Source organism: Watersipora subatra, chromosome 4 (assembly GCF_963576615.1).
Source record: "Watersipora subatra chromosome 4, tzWatSuba1.1, whole genome shotgun sequence".
Classification (NCBI taxonomy): domain Eukaryota; kingdom Metazoa; phylum Bryozoa; class Gymnolaemata; order Cheilostomatida; family Watersiporidae; genus Watersipora; species Watersipora subatra.
The window spans coordinates 10,495,205-10,519,556 of record NC_088711.1 but is presented as its reverse complement, the minus strand read 5'-3'; the positions used below and the strand labels follow the sequence as shown (position 1 = coordinate 10,519,556).

The 24,352-nt window shown below is 37.2% G+C and overlaps 2 protein-coding genes across 3 annotated transcripts in view; both read left to right on the top strand.

Annotated features, from left to right (window-relative positions):
* The first annotated feature begins 2,908 nt into the window (after positions 1-2,908).
* Positions 2,909-13,932, top strand: LOC137393726 (WD repeat domain phosphoinositide-interacting protein 2-like). Of its 2 annotated transcripts, XM_068080401.1 has the most exons (12): positions 2,909-2,959; positions 3,760-3,821; positions 4,098-4,186; positions 5,614-5,783; positions 8,550-8,744; positions 8,895-8,987; positions 9,216-9,286; positions 9,646-9,744; positions 10,571-10,849; positions 11,377-11,438; positions 11,732-11,869; positions 13,074-13,932. In XM_068080401.1, the coding sequence occupies exons 2-12, from the start codon at positions 3,790-3,792 to the stop codon at positions 13,148-13,150; spliced, it is 1,305 nt and encodes a 434-aa protein (XP_067936502.1). In that variant the 5' UTR covers positions 2,909-2,959; positions 3,760-3,789; the 3' UTR covers positions 13,151-13,932. The 2 variants fall into 2 exon arrangements, with proteins under 2 accessions (XP_067936502.1, XP_067936503.1); XM_068080402.1 differs by lacking the exon at positions 11,732-11,869.
* A 5,072-nt stretch (positions 13,933-19,004) lies between these two features.
* The window catches only part of LOC137393902 (nuclear pore membrane glycoprotein 210-like), a 42,008-nt gene continuing 36,660 nt past the window's right edge, over positions 19,005-24,352 (top strand). Inside the window, exons 1-8 of the mRNA XM_068080616.1 lie at positions 19,005-19,177; positions 19,369-19,631; positions 19,737-19,839; positions 19,929-20,079; positions 20,242-20,371; positions 20,549-20,677; positions 22,400-22,471; positions 22,907-23,013. Coding sequence (XP_067936717.1) covers positions 19,005-19,177; positions 19,369-19,631; positions 19,737-19,839; positions 19,929-20,079; positions 20,242-20,371; positions 20,549-20,677; positions 22,400-22,471; positions 22,907-23,013 — 1,128 coding nt within the window. The remainder of the gene's footprint in view (positions 19,178-19,368; positions 19,632-19,736; positions 19,840-19,928; positions 20,080-20,241; positions 20,372-20,548; positions 20,678-22,399; positions 22,472-22,906; positions 23,014-24,352) is intronic.

The window sequence follows — 24,352 nt, the reverse complement described above, 5'->3', positions numbered from 1 at the left end:
GGGAGCTTTTAGCAATGCTACAGTTTGTATCCTGGCCTTCTCCGCACTCAAGCTTTCCTCCCTGGAATCGCCTTTCTGGCTTGGATTACAAGAGCCAGGTCCAGCAGCCTTCTCTGCTTAAGCATGGGCGCCGGCAGAAACGCTGTCCACCGCGGGCCTAGCCTTTGCAAATCTAGCGGGCAAATGGCTTTCACCTTGGCCATTTCAGCTAAGACGCCTTGGAGGGCGACAGAGCTCTCATACTCCTCATTCAATTCCATTTCCTCCTCTAACTCTATAAGCTGCTCCTCAAACCTGCACTGTAACCTCTCTCTCCTTAACCTAATATTTTTCCTTTTCTCCTCAAATTTATTCTCATCCAAAAAGTTGTCGCTTTCTATTGCGTCTAAAAGCTCATTAACCTTTTTCAATATAGAAACTTTCTGAATTTTTCCACTGTTCTTTATTACACCGGCATAACTAGCACCGGATCGAGAAATTGATTCGCTAGCTGACATTATGTCTAATTCTCTTTTAGCTTGATCCTTAAGACCAGACACCATTGGTTTGGGTGTTGATAAACACTTAGGTTCCATATTTTTCTTCAAGTTCATTTTAAAACCCTGAGAAACGTCAGGAAACTCCCTTTGGTCAAAATCATCTTTGCACATACTATTAACGTCAAGCAATTTTAGCTGATGTAACTCATGTTTTCCTAAAAGATTTTTCCTAGAACCTGTTAAAACATACACGGAAGTGTCGACTGACCTAAAAGTGCTTTTGATTTCAACTTTACAAATTCCAGCTACAGATAGAGAAGAGTCATCTGCGCTATATATACTACGTTCAGGTTTACTCAAACTCAGACCAAGCATTTTACTAGTATCTTCTGTTACCGTAGAAACTTCTGCTCCTGTATCGAGTGTAAACTCAACATTTTTTCCATTTACTTTTAAAACTTGTTTAATGTCACTACTACGTAGCCCATCTTCATTGCTTTTGGTGAATCTCACTTTATGTGGAATTTTTCTAAAACTCTTACTTTGTCTACTAGACTTGTACCTATCCCCTGATGGGCTTCTACTACTACCACTGCTGCTATATCTCTTACAATCACGTCTAGACTCTTGTCTTTCAATACACTTGTTGCGAGGACAATCCTTAGAAATGTGATCTCTCTTTGAACAAACATAGCACCTAGCACTCGAGCAATCCCTAACATGATGTCCTTCCCTGTTACAAGCAAAGCAAATAATACTTCTAGCAGGGAAATTATATGTGATAGCATATAATTCCCTTGCTAATAATAAGAATAATAACTTACGAAAATTATTCATCAACAATGAGACGAACCCTCGTCAAGAAATTTCATCAACAAATTTAAGCATCGTTTTGTAAAGTCGTTAAAGTATAATCACGATACAAAACACATTTAAACCTATTTAAATATGTTACCAAGCCTTTGAAGGGTTACCACAAATTCCTAAAACTAACCCATCTGATTGGATTATACACAAATAGACAGATTAATTTGGACGAAAATCGCCACAAAACGCTTGAAAAGCTTGGTTTAATAAAAGTTAAGACCGGAAATTGAAACGGCGAGCGACAGATAATAGAACGATGAAGTCTTGCGCATTTCACGAAAAAATAACGTGCACTTTTTACAAGTCTATAGCATTGTCGCATTGCCGAAGGTTTTGGCAATTAACATAGGAGTACAGAAATCGTTTCATTTTTGCCGATTTCAATTTTTTCATTTTCAATTTCATTTGCCGACATATTTGAATACTTTCGCATTCTAACTGATGTCCAACGCAGTGTAATTAAAGCAAATGACGATGATATTTTTTTAATGTTTCTTATGAGATTATTACAATAACTAATTATAAGTTTGAATAACTACAGAACAATGACTACGTAGTACAGATTTTCTAAAAATCTATATAAATATCACAACTTTGTGATATTGTTAGCTATGCCATTTTGAAATGTAAAAAAAATTGTGCATTGGTTTTATATTATTACTATATAAATAATATTGGTTATTCTAATAATATCAGTGCATTCTACTTCTAATATTGACCAATATTGCATTTCTCCAATTGCAGGGGAGAGATATAAACATATAATCTTTTCCCTTCATTATTGCTATTTGTTGTATATAATAACACCCACACCCAATACAGTACAGCTACCATTGCAGTTATCCTGTTTGACTGCTAATACTGCATCTCTCAACCATCAGTACCCTTTCTTTTTTTTCCAATATCATTTTGGTCGTGGGCTGTATGACAGTGGAATTTTTAGTATAGTATGTTGTAGCCATGAACCACAGATATTTATGGCATGAAATATGATAAAATAAAATATGTTTTGGAAAGCGTAGAAAATACAAAAAAACCGTTTACTGATTGAATATTGTATAAGATTCTACTTCTCCTAAATTTCGTGCGGCACATGTCGCCTCAGAAACTGCAACACCAAACCTCAAGCACCTAGTTTTGACTGTTACGGCTAAATAACACTGCCAGTCTTTCCCCTAATGGAGGTGAATAGTCAAGTTAATGTTTGACCAGGGCTCTGTTATTTGTTCCCAATTATTTAGTTGAATATTTCGTTATATTTTAAAGCTACAAACTTCATGCATATGAGGTTGTCTACATAAGCTGTTTGAAACATAAATGATCAGCGGTGTTCATATAGGAGTCATCCAACTACGATCCTCGTTTTGAACATTTGAAGTTGTTTGTCCATGTTAACCTTGTATTCGTACTCGTACTTCGTATTCGTACTTGACACGGTTAGATCTCGACCAATAGATTATGAGTAAAAAATATCACCCGAGCTCTTACCTGCAAGAATGGGCGGTCCATGAACTCCCACAACGGCCACAATGTAAATAATACATGGAACCATTACTCGCTATAATCAACACAGCTGTTTGGGGAAATTCTGATACTGCTGCAACAGCGCCTAGGTCAGTTTGCTCAAAATTCAAGCTTACCTATTGAGTCTTTGCAAAAGTCCTATTGCAGGGATGGTACATTTAAATATTTGACGAACTTTTCGTGCTGATCATCACTATCGGCTGCTTTTTAATGCGAATACCTGTAGTCGCTTAAATTAATTAAAATATTTAGTTCATCAACGATAATCATATAATTTCTGTTAGTGTCAACAATTCTTACGGTGGTAGTGGATAATTTAGTAAAAATACGTATCACAAAACTGGAGTTACCAGGGAATTAAATTTGTTAATGTTAGCCGTACGATCAGTAGATATATTAGTCGAATCGTTCTAGGCTGCTAATAAATTAATTTTTATCTACAGGTCATAATGTATAGGTAGTTTTGAAATCTAAACTCGATATGTAAAACTGCATCAGACTCTCTTTTGTTCACAGCAGTAGTGAAAACAATGCTTGAAGTTTATAAAATGGCAGCCTAAATCTTGTTAGTTTGTAATAGGAGTGCTGGTAGATTTGGAGTTGCTTTTTAGGATGCTACAAAAATTTCTTGGCGACTCTAGTTTTTGCCACAAGCTGGTAGCAATTTTTTTAAATTGAGAAAATTTTGCATTCATTTGCAAAAGATCCTGGTTATCACATAGTGGCATTGAATCATAGATTATATGAAAATTCACTTAGTCTGCCATAATTCATCAAAAAACTTGGTATCCTTTAGAAACTTTTGATGTATGAGTTGTTTGAATGATGATGTGCAAGCTAGGTGTCTCAAATGCTTATGAAATGACAAGATGGCTATTTTATTTTATAGTCAAAGGGTTAGCTACGTGACTGCTAGAAGATGTCATCAGTGTCTTTCAATCAGGATTCCTCGTAAGTGGTTGGCACTTGTGTACATCAATTTGTTTAAACCCAACAGCCAATCAAGTTTTTGTTGTTAAGTTTAAATCTGATTACGTTTTGTGACTTTTAACTAATGTATGTTGGTTATATTGGTGGTTTCATATTTGCGGTTTGGGATGCGATTCACATGCAAGAGTGCATTGGCCCATTCTTTCTTATATACATTACATATATTTATTATCATAGAAAAGGCATCACATGTCTTTTCTCACCATAGTGCCTAGCTGTTAACTTAGCTCATTTTAGATCACTAGCCTTTTGCACTGGGCAAGGATACCACTTATTCACATCAAAAAACGTGCAAAGTGGAACATTGGAAAGGCTACATTTTGATGGTAAGTTGTTGTCTATTACATTGCTTTGCATGCTTTTGTGTTTTCATGTACAACTTAAAAAGTAGTACAACTCTACAACAGCTTTGTTATTTAACTAGGTCAGGTAACCAGAGATGCTGTGAGTGCAGCACTCTTATCTATTGTCATTTTGCCAAGAAAATCTTAATGCAATGCTTAAAGAATGTAAGAGAAGACAGTTTCATTGTATGACCTCCTTGCATTTTTATATTGCTTTGCATAAATACATCACTGTCACAATTTGCACCAATTGTCACTGAGTGTGATTCTATTATTTGGTCAATAAGTGAGAATAGTGTGTAAATGATAGCTGATTGTCTTTACTAGGTGGGCGTGTGCAGCGGCTCTCCAAGGATTCGTTAACTGATTTAATGAGCCTTTGATAAAGTTTACTGAAGTAGCAAATAGTTATGGAATTGGCTTAATGTGATCAGCTTTGGAGTCAGATACCTTTTAATGTAATTACCTTTTGTTAAAAGTATTTGTTGTGAAAGATTCAAATTTGGATATCATTATATCCTAATGAAACATTTACTGAACTCTGCTTACTGTTAAGAAACAGCCTTCTTTATTACCCGTTGATGCCATTCCTGTTTGATCACTGGTGAGTGTAACTAATGACCGCAACATGGCAGATGAGTGTTCGACTAATCCATCATCATTCATTGTTGTCAATACCTATCAATGTCTATCTGCCACCGTGGACTATAAATCTCACCACCTATTATGGCACTCTGCCATGGTGCTCTGTAAATCCTCTCACCTATCGTGGTGCTCTCTAAACTGTCTGTCATTGTGGGTTGTAAACTTTACCATCTGCCATGGTGATCTGTAAACTTAACCATCTGTCATGGTGATCTGTAAAGCTCACCATCTGCTATGACATGCTGTAAACTTGGTGCTTTTGTTCTTTGTCTTGCTGGCAATTAACTGGAAGCTCTCAAGTTGCATAACGGCAGCTTGCATTCCAAATGACAAACATGTCATGCTTTGACAGTTCGCATTTATACAGTTGAGTGCAAACACTATACTTGTCTGGTATTAAAAACCAATAATTATTATTTAGTTGGTGAGACTTGACTATTAATATCATTGTGTTTAATAGAAATGTCCCTTGGACTGCTATCTAGCATCCTCTAGGGTAATCATAGGCAAGAGATAGTTGCTTCCTTTATTTCTGTCAGAAGAATGTGTATCATTTCGTTGGATGATTTCTAAATCACTTTGATCTAATGGGCCTTGAGTGTTTTTGGACTCTGAAGATACTTGTAGGGTGTAAAATTGACAAAAACTTTTGTGCACCCGTCCATTCGTGTGGATAATACTGTGTAGTGTGAGCTATAAAATCATAGTGTTTAAATTGTATTCTTGAGTTATTGTAAACTCTTGAATGAACTGATATATTGCAGACTCTGTGCAGCACGTTCAGATAGCTGAGAGACTGTTCACAAGCAATCTCGTGGCACTGGTCGACAGAGAAAATCCCTGCTCTCTCAGACTCTGCCACTTTCTCAAAGGAAGTGAGATTTGCAGATATAGCTATCCCAGCAACATCCTTTCTGTTCGGCTAAACCAACGGGTCGGTATGAAAATGCATAAAATAAAAAAGTAGAGTAATTAGGTAATGTTTTTGATGATGCTATAATAACTATCGGTGGTATAATAACTATCACCACATATCTATGCTTTGAACGGGTTCGGATGTGCTGATTTCAGACAAATTTGCACCGTACTGTTTCAACGATTCGGGGTTGCACCATAGATTTTTCCAAAATTCGCAGTGTATCCCTCCAAACAATAAATTTTAAAATAGACTCGGTTTCAGGTCACGGTCACTTTTCAATTCATGCACAATCAACTAGTTGCACTAAAGAGTAAGTATTGTGTCATCCTTGTACAAGCAACTCATCATTGGTAAATGTTAATGTGAAGACAAAAGGTCAAGCAGAAACACTAGTGTGTAGCAGTAGAACATTTTCGTAGCAGAAAGTTGTGTGGTTGTACGCTGAAATTCTTTTACCGCCACTGGGGAGAGCTTAGCTGAATATTATCGATTTGAATACGTCAGTTGTGAGCGTTTCTATGATGTCAAGGTACCCTCGCAGCGATTGCCTTCGCACAAATTTAGGTAAGTGAAATGTCGTCAAGTGCGTTCGGATTTTACCATTGCATGATTCTGAGTGGAAGCAACTCAGAACCCATTTGAAGCATGGAAAAGCAGTGATTTATTACAGCAGATAATAATCTATGAAAACTGTGATATTGTGACAGCTAACTAGATCACCTGCTACTAGATGGTCCATTGAATAGAGCCATGGCAGTCATTAAATACTTTAATAGTTTCTCATTTGTGTAAGTTACGGCATATACATACATTTTGGGAGACATTTGCTAGTGGGAGAATTCATACTCTACTTCAAAGGTTTTGTTCATTGTAAAAGATATATTGTAATTGTGTAACCAGTTTCAGGAACATGTCGAGCCCGAAATAGTTACCAAGGTTTTGTTTCGCAAACCGAGAGTAGTTTACATCTGTGATATTTACCTTTGTGATGTAATAAGTAATCCTTTGCCAAGCTGGCAGACGATTTATTTGGTTAGCGTTTAGATCACACTCTAACCTTGCTGTAAGCCACTAAACTCTAAAGATGTTTTTGGCATGACAAACAGACAGAGCTTTCGCAGCTATGCAATTCTTTGGTGTTTGTAAAAGTTTTTTGAGTTCTTGCAAATTTGCGGGGATGTTCTGAGCTATTACTGGCTCTAGAAAACACTGTTCATCAGTGTGCCTTCTGAGCGTGATTGCAGCGGCTTTGCAGCCACTTGCAGCTACTTCGCTAATTGTTCCTTGCATATTTGTTGCAAAGGTGTGCAGTCAGCTGTCAAATAACATTGTGCTATGGGACATTAACTTTCCGCCAGTCTGCATCAGCTGGCAGCTTGCCAATTACGAGTAATGCAGGAGTTCAATGTATGCATAGAAGGGCGGGTAATTGACGCTTTTCTTGGATAATCCTAGTTGTTGGTAGTTATCACCCTTGCGGTGTTCTCTCAAAGCTGTGTTGTTCTAAAAGGGAAGTTTCTAGTAAGCTGTTCTGGAAATTGTTTTTGTCAAACTATCTGGTCTGTATTCACATTTTTTGTGTGACAGAATTTCATATAATTTTCATTTTTGTAAGAAGCTGTTTAAGTCCAGGTTACATAATCAGTTAAATAGACATATAAAAGCTCTGTTGCTAAGCACCAAAGCTTTAAAAGAGATCATTGGTTGACCAAAGTGTGTTTGTTATTTACCTACAGGCAGTTTGTAGCCTTTGTAAGTGCAGAAATATTTTGGCCATTTTATTATCATTCAAAAACCTCTCTGGCTGATTTGAGCTAACAATCTGTCTGTAACTGTTTGCATGGACTGAGTTATCTTTGCAAGCGAATGAAAGACTTCCATTCATTCAAATAATGCATTATGCAGGTAGGAACAGTAAATCAGTGAAATAGGCAAGGGATTTGTTAAGATGAGATGGTTACATCAATACACAACGAGGAAAACATGTGTGCTAGTTGGAGGGAATTTATGAGTATTGCTAGCTTTAGCAGTGCAGCAGTTAATAAACAGTCTGTTCTGTTTTTGTTATTATTGTTATATAACAAAGTATATTCTTGAAAGTATTTTGTACTTTTACCGAATGTATTTATTTTTCTCCACTGTAACTAGTAAAACCTTTATCCTAGTTACTTCATCAACCAGCATGTTATTAATCTTCCATCAATTTTGCCAGTATTTAATATGGAAGTCTAATGTTCTACTAGCGATAGTTACCATATGTAGATGCTCTTTTCTTATTACTTGACCCTTGAAACGTTCCACTTACTTGTTGACAGCATACCCAGCTGTTACAGACAAGAAGAGATCACCCCATCACAATGACATCCTAGCTAGGCTTTTTATTAATCTATGTGTAAGGCTTGAGTTGTCTTTTCTTGCCATATTTGGATGTAAATAACTACCATTTAAATTTGTGGTTAGTATTGCTGTAATGATTGATTAAGTTGATGGCTTTTTTAGTTGAATTAATGCGTGCTCTTACTGTAGCACTGAGGTTATACGCCTTGTTTTACCACTGCCTATTTATTATGTTTGACCAATACTTCCTGTTTAAATTGACAGAATACATAATCAAGAATGACTTGCAAACTGTGAACAGCAAGCCATATTTAAATTACTTACCACCGAGGAGGTTTATGTGGCACTTAAAACTAATAATTTTATTCGATTCTCTGATTAAACACATGCATGATTCAGGTTTGTTTTCAGTCTGTATAAATATGCATACGGTACCTGTTGTAGAGGCTGATAGTATGTCTCGTGGACCAGTACTGTATCCACGACATAAGAAACATGGTACAGCAGCATGTTATTCACGACTCCGTATGCAATCCCAAAGGCCTGTGCGCTCTTTCTGTCGCTAGTGAGACTGCACTTATTGGCTATCCCGGCAGCGACCAGCAGGGTGTTCTCATCGTTTTCGATGCGCTACTCATGGTAGGCTTCCTAGTATATAATTAATTTCAAAGATAGCTATAGTTAAGAAAAAACTCTATACTACACTACAAATGCAGCACACCTATTATGATCTGAATTCGTCTCTCTTCTCTAATAATCTCTTTGTTTAATATTGTGTGCGCTTGACAGGCTCAAACCCTGGAATTGGATGCCCATAACAGCCCCCTTGCTGCCATCGCATTCAGTCAAAAAGCAGACTTGATTGCCACAGCATCTACCAAGGTGAGTTTAAGAGTTATCGACTTTTTATCTATAGCTACTGTTGACATATAAAAATAATAAAATTTCGCATGCCTAAGTTTAAATATTAGAGTAAATATTTTAATTCGCGCACCGTAATATGACTGGAATTAGTCCTAGACGAGAGGCATGCTGCAAGTTCATCTGCTTAGATGATCACAACGCTCATTACTGCTGCATGTATAGTTATCAGCATAACTGTAACTGTAGGGGACTGTGATTAGGACATTCTCAACTGACACTGGTGACAAGTTACACGAGTTGAGAAGAGGAATGAAAAGGTGAATGCTTACAGAGATCATAGCCTGTGACCAGGCCTTTAAATTAAATGCACGGAGAAGTTTATAGGCTCCCATTCTTGCCTCTATGGTGAGGGACTGCGTATAAAGTTAATATTCCTGAAAGCATCATTCCCTAGGATCAGTGATTGGAGATGACATTGAACATGTAAAATATCTCACATGCTGCACATCATGTGGCTTTAATCTTATCTTATGATGACAGAGATTGTGGTTTTTCTGATCAATACTCAGTTGGACTGATGACAACAAGTACTTCCTAGTTCATAGCTAGTTCACTGGGTCACTCTCTAGAGTGGGTTCTTTGTGTCTTCTACTTGGTAAGCATAATTTGATTACAGGTGTGTGTCTATCTCATGCTTGGCCTTTAGTCAAGACGGAGTTTTTCTGGCTGCTTCGAGCAACACAGAGACAGTGCACATCTTCAACCTCTTCCACAAGTAGGTTGAGAATGTTATGTCTTAATAATTGATTTAGTATGAACGGTTAAGAGCTGTAATATCTGGTATCTTAGACACCATTTATGATCTGACTATTTCGCCATCTCATACAACAGAGTAGAATATATGCGCCATTTTATGGAAATTAATTTATTAGTTTAGCTGGATGTTTCTTATTGATTTCTAGAGTAGTGAAAAGTACATTTCAACAAAGAGACGAGGCTCACCTATGCCTCGTTTATTTGTTAAAATGTACGTTTCACTACTCTAGAAATCAATAAGAAACATCTAGCCTAACTAATCAATTGATTTCCATAAAATGGCGCATTTATTCTACTCTGTTGTATGAGACGTCAAAGTGGTCAGATCAGAAATTGTGTCTAAGAAATCAGATAATACAGTTACTAACCAGATTTATGAGTTGTTGTTTCTCACAGACTATTGCTAACATGATGGTGACAACTCCATGTCAGCATAAGGGCTTTGTTGTCTACAGAATACGCTCAATAACGCTGAAAAAATACCGTATGTAATCTCAGCTGTGAGAGCACTAAATAAATATTCTTCATAGAGCTTAGAGGATAACCAAAATCTACACCACTTCATGAGCCTAGGTTCGGGCCTGCCCTCACCCCTTATTATGCAGCAATCAGGTGGACACTTGTTGTAATTTCCATAGATGTACACTTGAGACATCTATGGAAATTACGCTTTTTATGGAAGACACTTGTAAAATTAGGTTTTTTGGTAAAGATTGGTTCCTTCTGTCACCTCAAACTGGTTTAAATTTAACTAAAAAATGCCACATAATTTGGATGTGCTTTAGGTTAGAGAAACCATCAACTGAAGGGTGGGTTGACTACCTGTCTTCAGCTGTAACAGCTTCGGCAGCATCATTGATACCTGCTACCATCAGCACTGCTCTGAATGCTTTACGAGCTTTTGCTACGGCTAGACTCTCTACAGAGGGCAATAAGACGGTGACGGCTATTGTGTCTGTCAAAGGACTCCCATACATTGTGGTGGCTGATGAGAATGGCCTGGTTCACATTTTCAAGCTGAACGCTGAGGAAGGAGGGGAATGCGAGCTCCTGAGCACCAAGCGGTAGGAAATTTATTCATCGTTAAGAATAGACACTTGTTAAAAGCAGTTTTCTTTTTTTAATAAAATCATGCTCTTTACTATTTCACTTTTATTGGCCAAATTCATGAAAATTTACACATTTCTTAGTCATTAGGTGCTTAATAACAAAAACACACCGATGAGTAGCTGTCAAGGTGTTCTCCTACCTTTCAGGTGTACAATTCACCATTTGGGCAGTACAGAATTTTAGCGTAGTCTGTTTGAAGCGTTAGAATTATCTGACAACATAATTGATTTGACATGCTGTTCAACTGAAAATATTTATATTTTTTCTTTTGAGCTTTTATGCATAAAATACTGTCAAAGTGTTAAGGAAGTGGTTAGAGCTGCTTACTAGCCTGGCAGTATGATTGCCATTTTCAGCTTTACTCACCATAAATTAATAAACTGCATGTAGGAGAGATGATTTGTAGAAACCAAAACAATCTCCCATTTTCATTTGCCCAGTAATCTGGTCAACTGATTTCACACGACTTCTCTGCTTGTAGGCTCGAAAGTCCAGGATGTGATGAGGAGCTAGAAGGACAAGAGCTAGAGCGCCAGGTCACTGGTAAGTTATTTCCGTAGTGCACTCTTGTCCTTTGTATGCTACCGGTGTGTCAGGCTCCTTTCTGTCGCGCTGCTTGTTTCCTTTGTCTTGGTGGTTAGTCGGTGCACACTGGAGTAGACGCCACCAACTTGGTGATGGTGTAGAATTGTATCATTAAAGGTGGTGTAGAACTGATTATGTAGTTGGACTTACCAGTTTCATTACGTCTAGCAATAGCTTGAACTTGGTAAGTCGTCATGACAACCGGTGGAAGTGATACAGTACGCTAACCAGGGGCTTGTTAAACTCTTTAGTCTCTGCTGAGACGTTTCAAACTGAGCAGACCATCAGGGATGCCACCTACGCTTACAAACTCAAGCAGGAGAAAAAAGATGGCCCATCTACGAATTCGGAGCGACTAAATGAGATTGTAGATAATGTAACAGCATGCGGTGAGTTGTGTGGAGTTGTCCATCTTTTTTACAGATGTGACAAAGTGGTCACGTGTTGGTGTCACACACTTTCTCAATTCTTGTTGCTGGTGGTTGTTGGTGGTTGTTGGTACTCAAGTAAAAGAATGACTGTTTGTGTCGTTCACAACAGTAGCTCAACCTGATCTCTCTTCCAGCTCACACATACCTTTCTTTTCCCAGCTCTCTGTCTTTACTGTTTAGCACCTTTGTCTCTTACTCATAACACTTATATTTCTTACTAACCCCTAATGTAGGAAACCCTCTATGAATGTTGGTATTACAATGAAGGCTATTAGCTGTGTCATTTTGTTCTGTGCAGTGCACACGTTAGCTTAGTTCACCTTTTGTTAGCCCCATTTGGCGTTTGCTTCACACCTGCGCAAGTCAATCATTTTATGCACGTAGAGCAGGTTTAGTCAGCAAGCTTTATGTTACCATCATTGTATTTTTAGCAAGCCTTACAGTAGTTCATTGTCTTTGTCAAAGAGATAAATGTCACCTTACAATTTTGGTTTTATTCAAATCACAAAAACTGCAGCTTAGAAAATGTTGCACTTAATTTTTATGAAGCAAGAGAATTCGATTAGAGCCAATTGTTTTGCAACATAAATTTGCGAATAGCTACTTTGTAAAACAGCTAGTTTTGAAACCTCGAGCCTAAAAACAGAGAGTAATTTATAGCAAATGTTTAAGATCACTGACGTTTAAGGGTACAATTTCTTCACCCAGCGTACATGAGCTTCATAAAGCTTTGATAGCTTTAGTCGGTGGGTAAATTTGCATTGTTTAGCTACGAAAAGGCGTTTGGAGATAAATGATCATGAACTATTTTACATACTTCCACGCTTCTCGCTGATCTGATTCGTAGGTTTGCATAACAAAGGTATCTGACCTCAAATTGACCTCAAATATCCAATGAGCAATCACTAGAATCATTTCTTTGATACAGTCAAAACCTTAAAAGTCTTTGTCTAGATTACATGTAACGCATTTGCTTGGTCAATTGTGAGTAGGTAAGGCATGAGGGTAATGTGTAAGGGTTCATATGGTACAAGACCACCTATACCCTGATGTTAAGGTTTTAATGCTAGTCATTCGTATCATCAAAACAAAGCTTATTTCATGTTTTCGAGATGCAGTCATGAAGTTATCTGTCCATGACATGCAACTTTCTATTACTTAGACACTGACAAAGAAGATGCTGGGACACAGATTATAAATCTTAATGATTCTCAAGAGTTTCCCCCTATGAGTTCATAGCCTGTCAACCATCTCTTCGCTACAACCGCATGGAGCTTTACGGGGCTACCTTGACAGGCTATAATGATCCAGAGCTCCAAAAAACAGCTAAATTATATCTATGGGCTAATTGAACCTAACTTTTCTTGCTAAAACTAATCTATTGGTGCTGAAATATTACTAAGGTGTCGCAACTCCAAATATTAGTGAGTTTGGCTTAGAAAGTTTTTAAACATTTTTTAGGAAATTTTAAAATCATGAGTTGAATATATTTTCATATTTTGTGTCTATTTTGTGTTGGATAGTGATTACGGTTCACAACGTTTAGACTGTTTATTTTGCTACACTTTATATTTATTTGCGGTTATCAGAACTATTGTTGTTAGATTTAGTGCATAGGTCAAGTCTATTAGATTAGGTACTCATTGGATTTGATATACAACTTTGTTTTACACCCTTCCCATAACATAGGTTTGACTATTGGTCTTGGCTAATATTGAGATCCTATCTTTAGCCAGCATAGCTCTACTTTTTTGAGATTATTTATGTAATAATTAAATAGAAAAGCTGTGACAAAAAAGTTATTTTTTATAGAACCTTAGTAGTTAGTGTTTGGTATTTATTAAAGTAGCACCTATAGATAAACCAGGTAGTTGTAAAAATGTTTAACCATAAGAACACATTATATAGATGTTGTGCATCGCTGTGATTGATTCTGTTCTTATGTTAACATGTAGCAGGCTACCAATGCTTTTGCAAAATTTCAGAAAATTTTGTAAATAAAGCCAAGATGTTTTCTACAATGGTCTTATTTGATTCTGATATAGCCAAAGATTCTAATAAAACATCACAAGAAACGCCATATATCTGAATGTTGGTTGTATGAGCATCAAGTAATGTATTGTACACTCACCAGTTTCTAATTAATCTGTAGGTTCGACTGTCGACTTACTGATCAACATTTATCGACTATTTCATCTCCTCAGTAATCTTGATTACGATGTTGCCATAGATATGTGTAGTCATAGATATGTACAGTCAATAAATAATAATTTATGGTTATTAGTCCGCTTCTTGCCACGTTCTCTTTCTTGATGGTTGTTCATTGTGAGTAGTTGCGTCCTAAACTAATGTGTTTACAAGGATGTGTAACTGGAAGATGAATATGTAAAAAATAGGCCAAGCTTGGCTTACTTGCATTACTTGCAGTAGCCATTCAAATGGACATTGCATATTTCATACTGTGGATTCACTAGTCCTTTGGTAGATACCCTTGAAACCTTTTCCTCTGAGTTAGTAACATCTGGCTTCGCCATTTGACTATAGTCCAAAGTTTGGCACACATCCACGAAAATTTATTTTATCCTTTTTTCAACCCTTATCCACCTGATAAGGGTCATATCGTCCTTTTTGTCTTCCGCTTGTTCGAGTGATACCTGTCTACCTGTCTTAAGAGCTATAATCGTCCTATCGTCAAAGACTTTAATTCTCACTCTTGGATGTGCTGCATTTATCGCTGCTGCTTAGTTCTCTACATAATGGCTGTTTCAAATTCAGTTACCCTCACTACAGATGAGTTTTTGTCAAGAGTACTAAACTTCTCACTTCATAATCTAGCCCTCTTTCATTTGAAGTCACAAAACTCAGAACACAGAACTCACTCTCTTCAACAAGTTACAACACTCTGCCAGTGTATGTGAGGGATGAGAATCCTTCCACTGCTTCTTGGGTAATATGTTGACTGAGTGATGTGTAAAGCTTATTTTTTACGACTTTTTGTAACGGTGACTAGGGAAGTTTGATGAGTGAGTCAAACAAAAGTGGCCTCTGTGGCATGAGAAGAGTCTGCTGATGTACCTGTAAGTGATATCTTCTCAGGTAGAAACTCTATTTCTATGTAATTGTTATGTACATAAATCACAATGACCAGATATACCTAGCTGTCTTTTAATGTGGCATATATCAGCTTCAACCTTTGTGAATGGCTCTTTTGGAATAGAATGATATGTGCAGAGTTGAGCCGAGTTTGCTGCGCTGTTGTAGAAACATGATTTGCTCTTATCAGCTGTTTGTGGAATTCATTAGTCAAAGTAAGATGTTTCATCTTTGCCAAAGATATTTTAGCACTTCGCTGTGCTGAATGCAGGGTAGTAAAAAGGCTCACTATTTCTCACTACTACTAACTCACCTGGAATAACCAGCTGGTCACTATTAAGCGCCAGCTCATCATGCATGGCATTTCATCCTTCATGATCTACTTACTAGTTTACCTACTCAGACTCTTCTTTCTTTGTACAATATCAGCCTCATCAAATGGTTTTATGAGTTTTATTATCTACAAACAATAAGTCCAACGATGCCTGGGATTTTTCCCAAAATTTTTAATTAGATAACCAATAAGTGGGTGTTTAAGAGGCAAATTTTCAGATTCCAGAAAAAGTTATGAAATTATACCCACACACACGCACACACACACACGCACACACACAATCCACAGGTATCCCACATAGAATCTACAGGTATCACACATAGAATCTACAGGTATCACACATAAAATCCACAGGTACCACACATGGAATCCACAGGTATCACACATGGAATCCACAGGTATCACACATGGAATCCACAGGTATCACACATGGAATTCACAGGTATCACACATGGAATCCACAGGTATCACACATGGAATCCACAGGTATCACACATGGAATTCACAGGTATCACACATGGAATCTACAGGTATCACACATGGAATCTACAGGTATCACACATGGAATCTACAGGTATCACACATGTGCACACATGCACTACACATGCACACAGACGGACCGCACTACACATGTGGGCACACATACACACCCACACTACACACACGTGCGCAAATTCATCGCATTTATTAATATAAATTCGTTTTCTGACATCTTTCTTGCATCAAGTCTAGGATCAGTTAGCTCTGTGTATTCACATGCATTGCTATCATCTACAAGGTTGAATAATATCTCTACTTCTAGATTCATCTTGCAGTTGCAATCTCTAAAAGTGCTAGACAGAGAATTCACCCAACTCCTGCTCTAAACCTTTCTGGTCCTCTATATATATAAAGTCTGTACTTTTGTAGCTGTAAGAGTTCACACGTCAGCCTCACTGATAGACTCCTTGACTGTAGTCGCTAAAGGCTGATAGTTTTAAAGTACTGTCATACTCATGTTTGCATTTATGTAATAGTCGGACTAAATAGCACTGCTAAGTATTCAAGCTCTAGGATAGGTACCTTTTCTCAGATCATTTAGAGATCTTGAAATAAATGACATAAGTTCCCTATTTTGAGTCAACGATGCTTCAAGTTTGAAATAACTTGTATCGCATAAATCACTTGGAAGCTTCTTCACACCCGCAATGTACCTCTATGTGATATCCTTGAGTACCATATGCTTGATATTACCTACAGCCTTCTGTTCACTCTTTGCAAAAACAAAGTCAACATTTCATTTAGTGAGATTGTATGGACTCTCGGTGGGAGTTGATCTCATCACTCCATATTTGTGATTTGAGTATGGTATATCATTTATGCTTTGGACTTTGTCTGAATTTAGTTTTTCTCCATTAGAGATGAGTATGTATCCTATATGATTTATTTTCTGTTTATGTAACTTCAGTTTGCTTTTGCTGATCTTGATACCAAAATACCCCAGTTTCTGCACAAACGATGTTATATTTTTGCTATGATTTGCGATGCCTTCATCATCTGTATAACCATAGATGTATAACCACATTCATAGATTATTGAGCCTCAACAATTACCTCTATCACTGCTATGACATCAAGAGCTTATGAAATTGACTTTAAAAAATCTTCTGATACTGAACTTAAACCAAAAATGTACAGCTCCAACAATATTTTAAAAAATTGTGTCTAGAACATTGTCAGCAGCCGCGAGCGAGGTGGCAACTCTTTTACATCAATCCATCATTTTTATCTAAAAAACTGAACTACATGTACTTAAGTAGCAGTAGTACTTACGGTAAGCATTCTTTTTGTTGGGTAATACATCATCTGTGCTAAGTATTAAGTATTTATTAAAGGTCGCTGGCTTTATTCATACTGTTAAGACTCTGCTCGGTTTTTTACTGCTGCCATAAAGATATCTCATCAATTGGTACATCCAATCAAATCACCTTTCCTACTTTTTCCAGCTGCTTTATTTTTTTGACAACATCATCTTTGATAATCTATTTATCTGGGTTGATATTGCATTGGGGTTTTTTCCTCCTCATATATATCTACGTCATAAACACCTGGTATTACAATGAGTACATTAAATGCATCAGGGTAATATTTGACTAAACTGTTTGCTGTTACTGCAATGTTCAGCACATGTGGAGTGAGCTGCCACGTTACTGATCAGACCAAGCTTTAATTCAGTTTAGTCTTGACTATTTTTTACTCTTTCAAACCTGATGTGTTCAGGTTTCACGACTAGATCTACCATATGTGCCACGTGAGTTACTTTGTTAGAGTAAGTTATCCTTATGCAGCTGTACCAGCTTGACACAAATCTGATTCATTCGTTTGATTTAAGGTGATAATTAGTCAACCTTCCTTAATAGTCTGGAATACAAGTAAATCTTTAGATTCACCCAACTGTAATACACTCTTATCTTATTTCAGATTGATCAGTCAATGCCTCTCACTGCCTAAAAATACAACTGATCAGTTTCATCATCAAATGTTAAGTTATTGTAAATATCATTTCTCCAAGAACCAATAGTTTTCAACAAAAGAACAATCTTCGCCAATGTTTTTGTTTTTTTCAGCTGCAACAAAAAATAAATTGAATTTCTTATTTAAACTTCTTTTCTACTTTAGGTAAGCTCTTTATTTTTAAGCAGCACAGGAACCAAAGATTTATTCATCTTTATCTCATCAAATATTGAACATCCAATCTTCCAATGACCAGAATCAGTACATTAACCTTTGAGAATCCTTCTGACATCATAGAGTATGGTGTGTGAATGCTGAGTAGCTAGTACTCAATCTGTAGCTTTTACCTAGAGTACATTTGGAGTAGCTCCGGTGACCCAGTCACCCGCCTTACCAGCTCAACTATAAAACTAACAGTGAACACTATCAGATCATCATTGCCAAAAGGTCATAAAGGTCACTCTGTTAGCTTCAGCACAATATAATAAGTTGATTTAAATTTTGTCCTGTTAGGTTCAGCAGGTTGTACTACAAAAAGTTTTGGGTTCAGTCCACTGCTAACTATAGACAAGTGCATATACATAAATACACGTAGAGAATTAATAGATTACCAAAACTGAAGTGGGAGTTGTGCCCTCTTTTTTTCTCCAAAGTTTTCTAAGAAGTCCCACAATAGTAAGTGATCTCTTGTAATGAGTTAATATCATACGTAATGATTTATTATCATGAGTAATTTTTTTTATTAAAGATAACTTATTATTGTGACTGCCTCTTTTTAATAACTGCCTCTCAACAATGATATACAGCCCCTGTATACCATTGCTCTCAATGACACAATATTTTGTGTCGTTGTGAGGCATTTAGTACGTACTCATAAAAAGCTTTTTATTTATATGCACTAACAAACAAAGTTTTCAACCTTTTGTTTTAATCAAAGGTATAGTAAATCAATATCACAATAATTTCAAGCTGAATCACTTTATTACTCCAACGCTAAATGCTGGAGTTGTTTTACCGTGATTAATAGAAACAACTATTACTCGGTTTGAAACTTAGTATGTAGTATGTAGTATGTACCTACTGTACATGTATAATTACGCAAATTATCTCTATAGAAATTGCTCTCACAGGCTTTTTTGATGTGAAGGTCAAATCCTCGGCGCAAAAAGAAAAAATGTGGAAAGTAGTCATTGACATCATCTTTTCTACCGTTTTAGTAACGCTGAGGATTGACAATACATATGGCGCCAAGTTGAACGAACCTAAAGTTTTGCTACCGTATTTTAGTGGCAAAACTCCTAGCAGCTATTTGATAGAAATTCATGAAGCTAGAGGATGCTTCATCTGGTTAGTGTGAAGTTTTGGCTACCTTCGCCATGCACTGTGTATTTTACAACTAATCATAAATGGCTACCATTAGCGTGCTAATAGTGTAGCTTTTGCCTCATTTTTTCATTTTTAATCTGTAGAACTGTCATTTTTAGTAGTGCTACTGATATTTTTGCACTTTTAAATTCTGACGGCCCTGCCATTTGTAGGAAATCATCTCGTCCAGATGTCGTCGAGATTTCTGAAATCGGGGATCCTACATGTTCTAATTCTGCTACAGTGACTGCATTGCATAGAGTTCCTGAAAGAGTCACAGCCTTTCTACTTGCTGAAAGCCAGCAAACTGGAGAAATTCTTCGTTGTGATGTCATAGTTGATTCTATTACTTCTATTGTTATTGAGACTACAACTAGGGAACTATATCTAGAGGATTCTCCTGAAAAGTTTCAAATGTTGGCACATGATGACAAAGGTAAATAATCAGTAATTCAATCCACCTATAGTGTTTAAAAGTTGTATGTAAAAAGTGTATTAAATTTCACTTTGCATTGTTTTAAACATCAAAATTTTATTGAAGGTAATACCTTTAGCACTCTGCATAATACGCCATTTGACTGGAAACTTTTGTCTGACAAACAGAGTGATTCGGATGCGTATCTTGATGCCCAGGAAACTCTCAGGTTGGTCTAGACATCAAAACCACAAAATTAATAGGTTATGTATTTTATCTGTTTGTTCTATGTTGGTGAATTTTTCTTTGTTTTTGTAGATTTATTACGTTTGCTGACTCGAGTTACGATACTCCTTCTCACATTGAGTTGATGGAATCGCAAGGATTGCGAGGTGATACAATTTTAGTGCAAGGCATAAAAACTGGTTCCGCCATCGTTAGTGTACGTCTGGCAGACCCTGTCTACAAGGTAAATGACTAATTACTTAATTCGCACATATTTTGCTCCATGTCATCTCAGCAAAAAGTTTTGCAGCTGTTCTAAGGGTACCTACTGCTCTGCTTCATTGAATATTTGCAACAACATTCATTCTTGGCTTGTAAAAGAATAAGCATTGCTTTGTTGCAATAGGATGTGAAGGAGAGTCAGGTTAGGCTGGTAATCATTGCGAACATTATATTGTCGCCTCCCGATGCCTACATTCTTCTTTTCACATCTCTTGGATACGAGGCACATGTCATCAAACAGAGAGTTATGCACAGTGAGTTGTCTTCACCATCTCATTCTACTAGTGATAGGTGTCTAGGGTTGGTCCATATTTTATCATACACTTATTTTGTGGGGGTTTGGCAACTAGGAAAGAAAATATAGCGGAATAACTTAGCTATGAGCTCATTGTCTGTGGTCCCACTCATTGAACGACTGCTGTTGTTTGTAGAACTTCCAGTACCCTCCGCGCATCATCAACTGGAGATAAAGAACCAAACTGTTTGCTCCCTCAAGGCTCTTTCTTCTGAGGTCTATGGGGAGGCACTTGGCTCCACTCATGTTGTTCTTCGAGATTCAAGTAAGCATTGCAACCTAGCACGCTTTCAACTTGTTCAATATTAATAGGATATCTCAATATTCCCACGCAATGTTTACCATATCTTTAAAGGTGGTGTAACAGTGGCCAGGTCTGCTCATTTTGCTAAAAGTGGTTGTGGGATGGACAATTTTGTTTTCCTCTAGAGTGATTTGCTAGCAGAAAGGTACAAAGGTTTTAGTACGGGTTAGTAACAGCTTAGGATTCTTGCTATTCACATCCATCTGCCTATCTGCACAGTTTTCCATGATTGTCTGTGTTATAGCCTTGGTCTTTGTAGCCTTAGTTCCTTCCATCAGGAAAATACAAAAATGTATATCCGATTTTTAATGTTGAGACCGGCCTTTCTCAATCGAAATTTTTTTACGCATCTTTCCTTAGACTTGAATTAATGTTTACCGTGTGTTTATTCATACGAGCCATATTCTGCTGTTATTCCAATGTTTTAAAGGTTTGAAAATTTTATTAATTTTAGTTTTGGTTTTGTTCTTACCACACTTAAGCTCTCTTACACATCCCAGCTCTCACTTCACAGTGAACAGCTGGTGGTGTGCCTGCGGTCATCGTCGGTACTAAGTAGGCTGTATGTTCTCAGCGCTTAGATACCTGCGATGATAACGCAATGAAGGAATTGTCTGCTCGTAGACAATGGTATCTTTTACGATGGTGTTAAGAAATAACGTGTTTCCGGGTCAAAATCATCTGTGATGCGGTAATGTGTTCCAGTTCTACTTTCAGGCTGCTTGCTATCTCCATCTTGCATTCTCATTCATCCGCTTGTTACAGTAATCGTTAGTCTTATCATAAATGCATGGATATAGCTTGATGTTTTCCATGACATCTTTGCTGCTAATCTGCTGAGCCATTGTTGGATAAATAACAACCGTGAGTGATAAGAGAGAACGTAGTAGGTACGTAGCAGCATGGTGAATGTGCGTGGTAGTCGGTGTATTGCTAAATTTTTGCGCCAAACCACTAGTGGAAATCGTTAGCACAATGTATTCTGGGTGCAGGTAGGCCGCTGGTGCACGGTTCTTATTAATGGCAACATCCTGCAACATACGCCGGGGACTGTACAAGAATTCAACTCATTAAGCTTTGCTGGCGGCTATCGCCGGCAAAAAAATTGCCTCCGGCTCCTACCGGTCTGTTGGTTCTCAGCAGCTGCCGTTTGCACCACCGCCTCTCATCACAGTGGGGTGGAAACTGGGCTTTATGTAGCTATCTGTTATAATAGCAGAGCATGCAAAGTCTTTTATTTTTACCATGCAGTAGAAAAATAAAAGTGGATCAGTTTTTTGCTAGCTATGCCAATGTGAAGCGCTGTACAAAGACATAGTTGGCAGCTCTTGAACATTTCTTCACACGACAGGCAGAAAAAGGGGGCAAACCTAAATTTAGTTTTTTAGATAAGTTATATCATAAAAAATTATATCATGTTTAAATATTTACAGTTTCTATGTCACTACTTGTATGAGTCGACCAGTAATAGAGGCAGTCGAATTAGTGGCTTATCCACTGTTCATCGGTTGCGCTACTTGACAGAGGTCAGCTACAACTTTGGATTTCTGCAAAATTTCGCTGTCATATTTGTTATGGTCTTTGCAAACGCTTGGATTTAACTCCGTGTAATTTATTCAAAGCGCTTTGAGGTGACTACCACAGAGCCTAAATGCTTACCAGCACACTTTTCTCTATTTTCAGACATGCCAGCGAAACTTGAAGCAGTTCATCAGCCGTCTGCTTCCATACATGTTGTCCTACCAGTCGCTCTAGGTGATTATCAAGCATTTTGCATTATCTTACCTTGAACTCATTGTTCTCTTTTGCAATTCAGATTTAAATCGTGTGAAGAATAGACCTGAACACGTCTCAAGAGAACTAGTAATTACTACATGCAGTCACTCTGTGCTGCTAGTTTAGAATTTATATATATATATATTTATTTATCTTTATATATACCATATATAAAGATTTGATTGGCGGTGAATATTCTTGTATTATTCTCTCCAATGAGTATTAAAGTTATTACTTGCCTGTTTATGAACTTCTGGGATTGTTATAATCTTCATAGTCAAATACTATTTTTTGCTGTCTATAACAGTGTTTGTATACATCTATGGCCTTTTACTGTGACTATCGAGGCCTACCGTTTTCTCCTCGTTTCACCTATTCTGGTTAGAAGAATAATATTCTATTGGGTGTTTGCAGCTTTCAGCATAGAGCCTGGTGAGAAATGGGTGTTGGAGTCAGGTAGAACTTATGAGCTGACAGTCCACGTTCTTGACAAGGATCGTCATAAAATTCATCTTTCTGAGGTAACTCACCCAATCGATTTATTTTTAATAGTTAGTATTTATTCTCACCAACCATTTGTGTTCATGTTGGCCGATATACAGTGGCTGTAAGGTAGAGTTCTTGCTGATGATGTAAATTATATAAGCCACTCATGGGGGTCCTACCACACAAAGCTGTCGTCAGAATAGTCACTTTTAAAATCACTGTCGTCACTTTTAAAATCACTGTCGTCACTTTTAAAATCACTGTCGTCACTTTTAAAATCGCTGTCACCTTTTTCAAATTGGTAATCAAAACAACCTCTTTCTTCACATTCGTTATTTTAATACAAATATCTTTACTGGTGGCACTAGGTTGCGTTAAAAATCTGAAACTCGCTAGGTTTGAACTTCTGCTAACCAAAAGCATGGCTCAACCAGCGACCTTCACAAAAATATTAGTGATGTTTGGGAGCATTGCTGATTACTCCGCGAAGAGTGACAGCCGTCTTAGGTTTTTAGAGCTATATTTCTTGTACTGAAAATAGACCGAGATTGCCTTTAACAATCACTGTCAGTCACAGACTTGGAAACGGATTTGCTGTCAATGTCGTGGCATTTCATTGCTTTAATTATTTGGCAGTCTATAAATGCTGGGCCAGATGCTTCAAACCAAAACTAGTGAAGTTTCGGTTGACCGTGGTGATTTATGAACAATTAATAAGTTGGTAACGGTACGGCAACACGTAACAAAATTTCCGTTGGTTCTAACCAAAATCACGAAATGATTGAAACACACAGAATTATTTTGCGCTGCTAGAATCGTGCTAACGAGCACGATCTCAGCAGCTTTTGCAATTAGTATAGTCAAAGAGACGTATAATGACACACAATAGTAAAAGTATAAGTGCAAATCAACATAGTACACACGATGCAACTGCTTAGATTGCGTTATTGAATGTATATATTGTTTGGACGCTATAGCTACAATTTGTTTTTTTTTTAATTATATTTCCTTTTTAGCAGCAAAAGTTTTGTGGTAGAGAATGTCGACATCTCTAGCGCAAACAAGTCAGTTGCATCGTATTTACTATGATAACTTTCTGTAATAATTTTCTTGTGTGTTGCATTATGTTTTCGGACTACATATATCTTAGAATTTGCTAAAGTCGTGTTCGCTAACTAATAATAGCGCGACTTAGGCAGTTACATCGTGTGTTCTATGTTGAAATGCTTTCGTATTTTTATTGTGTGTCACAGTACATGTCTTGGACTATACTAATTGTTAAAGCTGCTAGAATCGTGCTCGCTAATAATTTGTTTAATCTGTTAAAAGCGTTCGTCGACGAACTCGGTGGGCATGCACAGCTCAAATAATTCT

Excerpts from the sequence above, each read along its gene's own strand:
- LOC137393726 (XM_068080401.1), top strand. The coding sequence starts at position 3,790 with ATGTCATCAGTGTCTTTCAATCAGGATTCCTC. Across the intron at positions 8,988-9,215 it reads TTGCCACAGCATCTACCAAG|GGGACTGTGATTAGGACATT; the intron begins GTGAGTTTAAGA and ends CTGTAACTGTAG. Across the intron at positions 10,850-11,376 it reads GAGCTCCTGAGCACCAAGCG|GCTCGAAAGTCCAGGATGTG; the intron begins GTAGGAAATTTA and ends CTCTGCTTGTAG.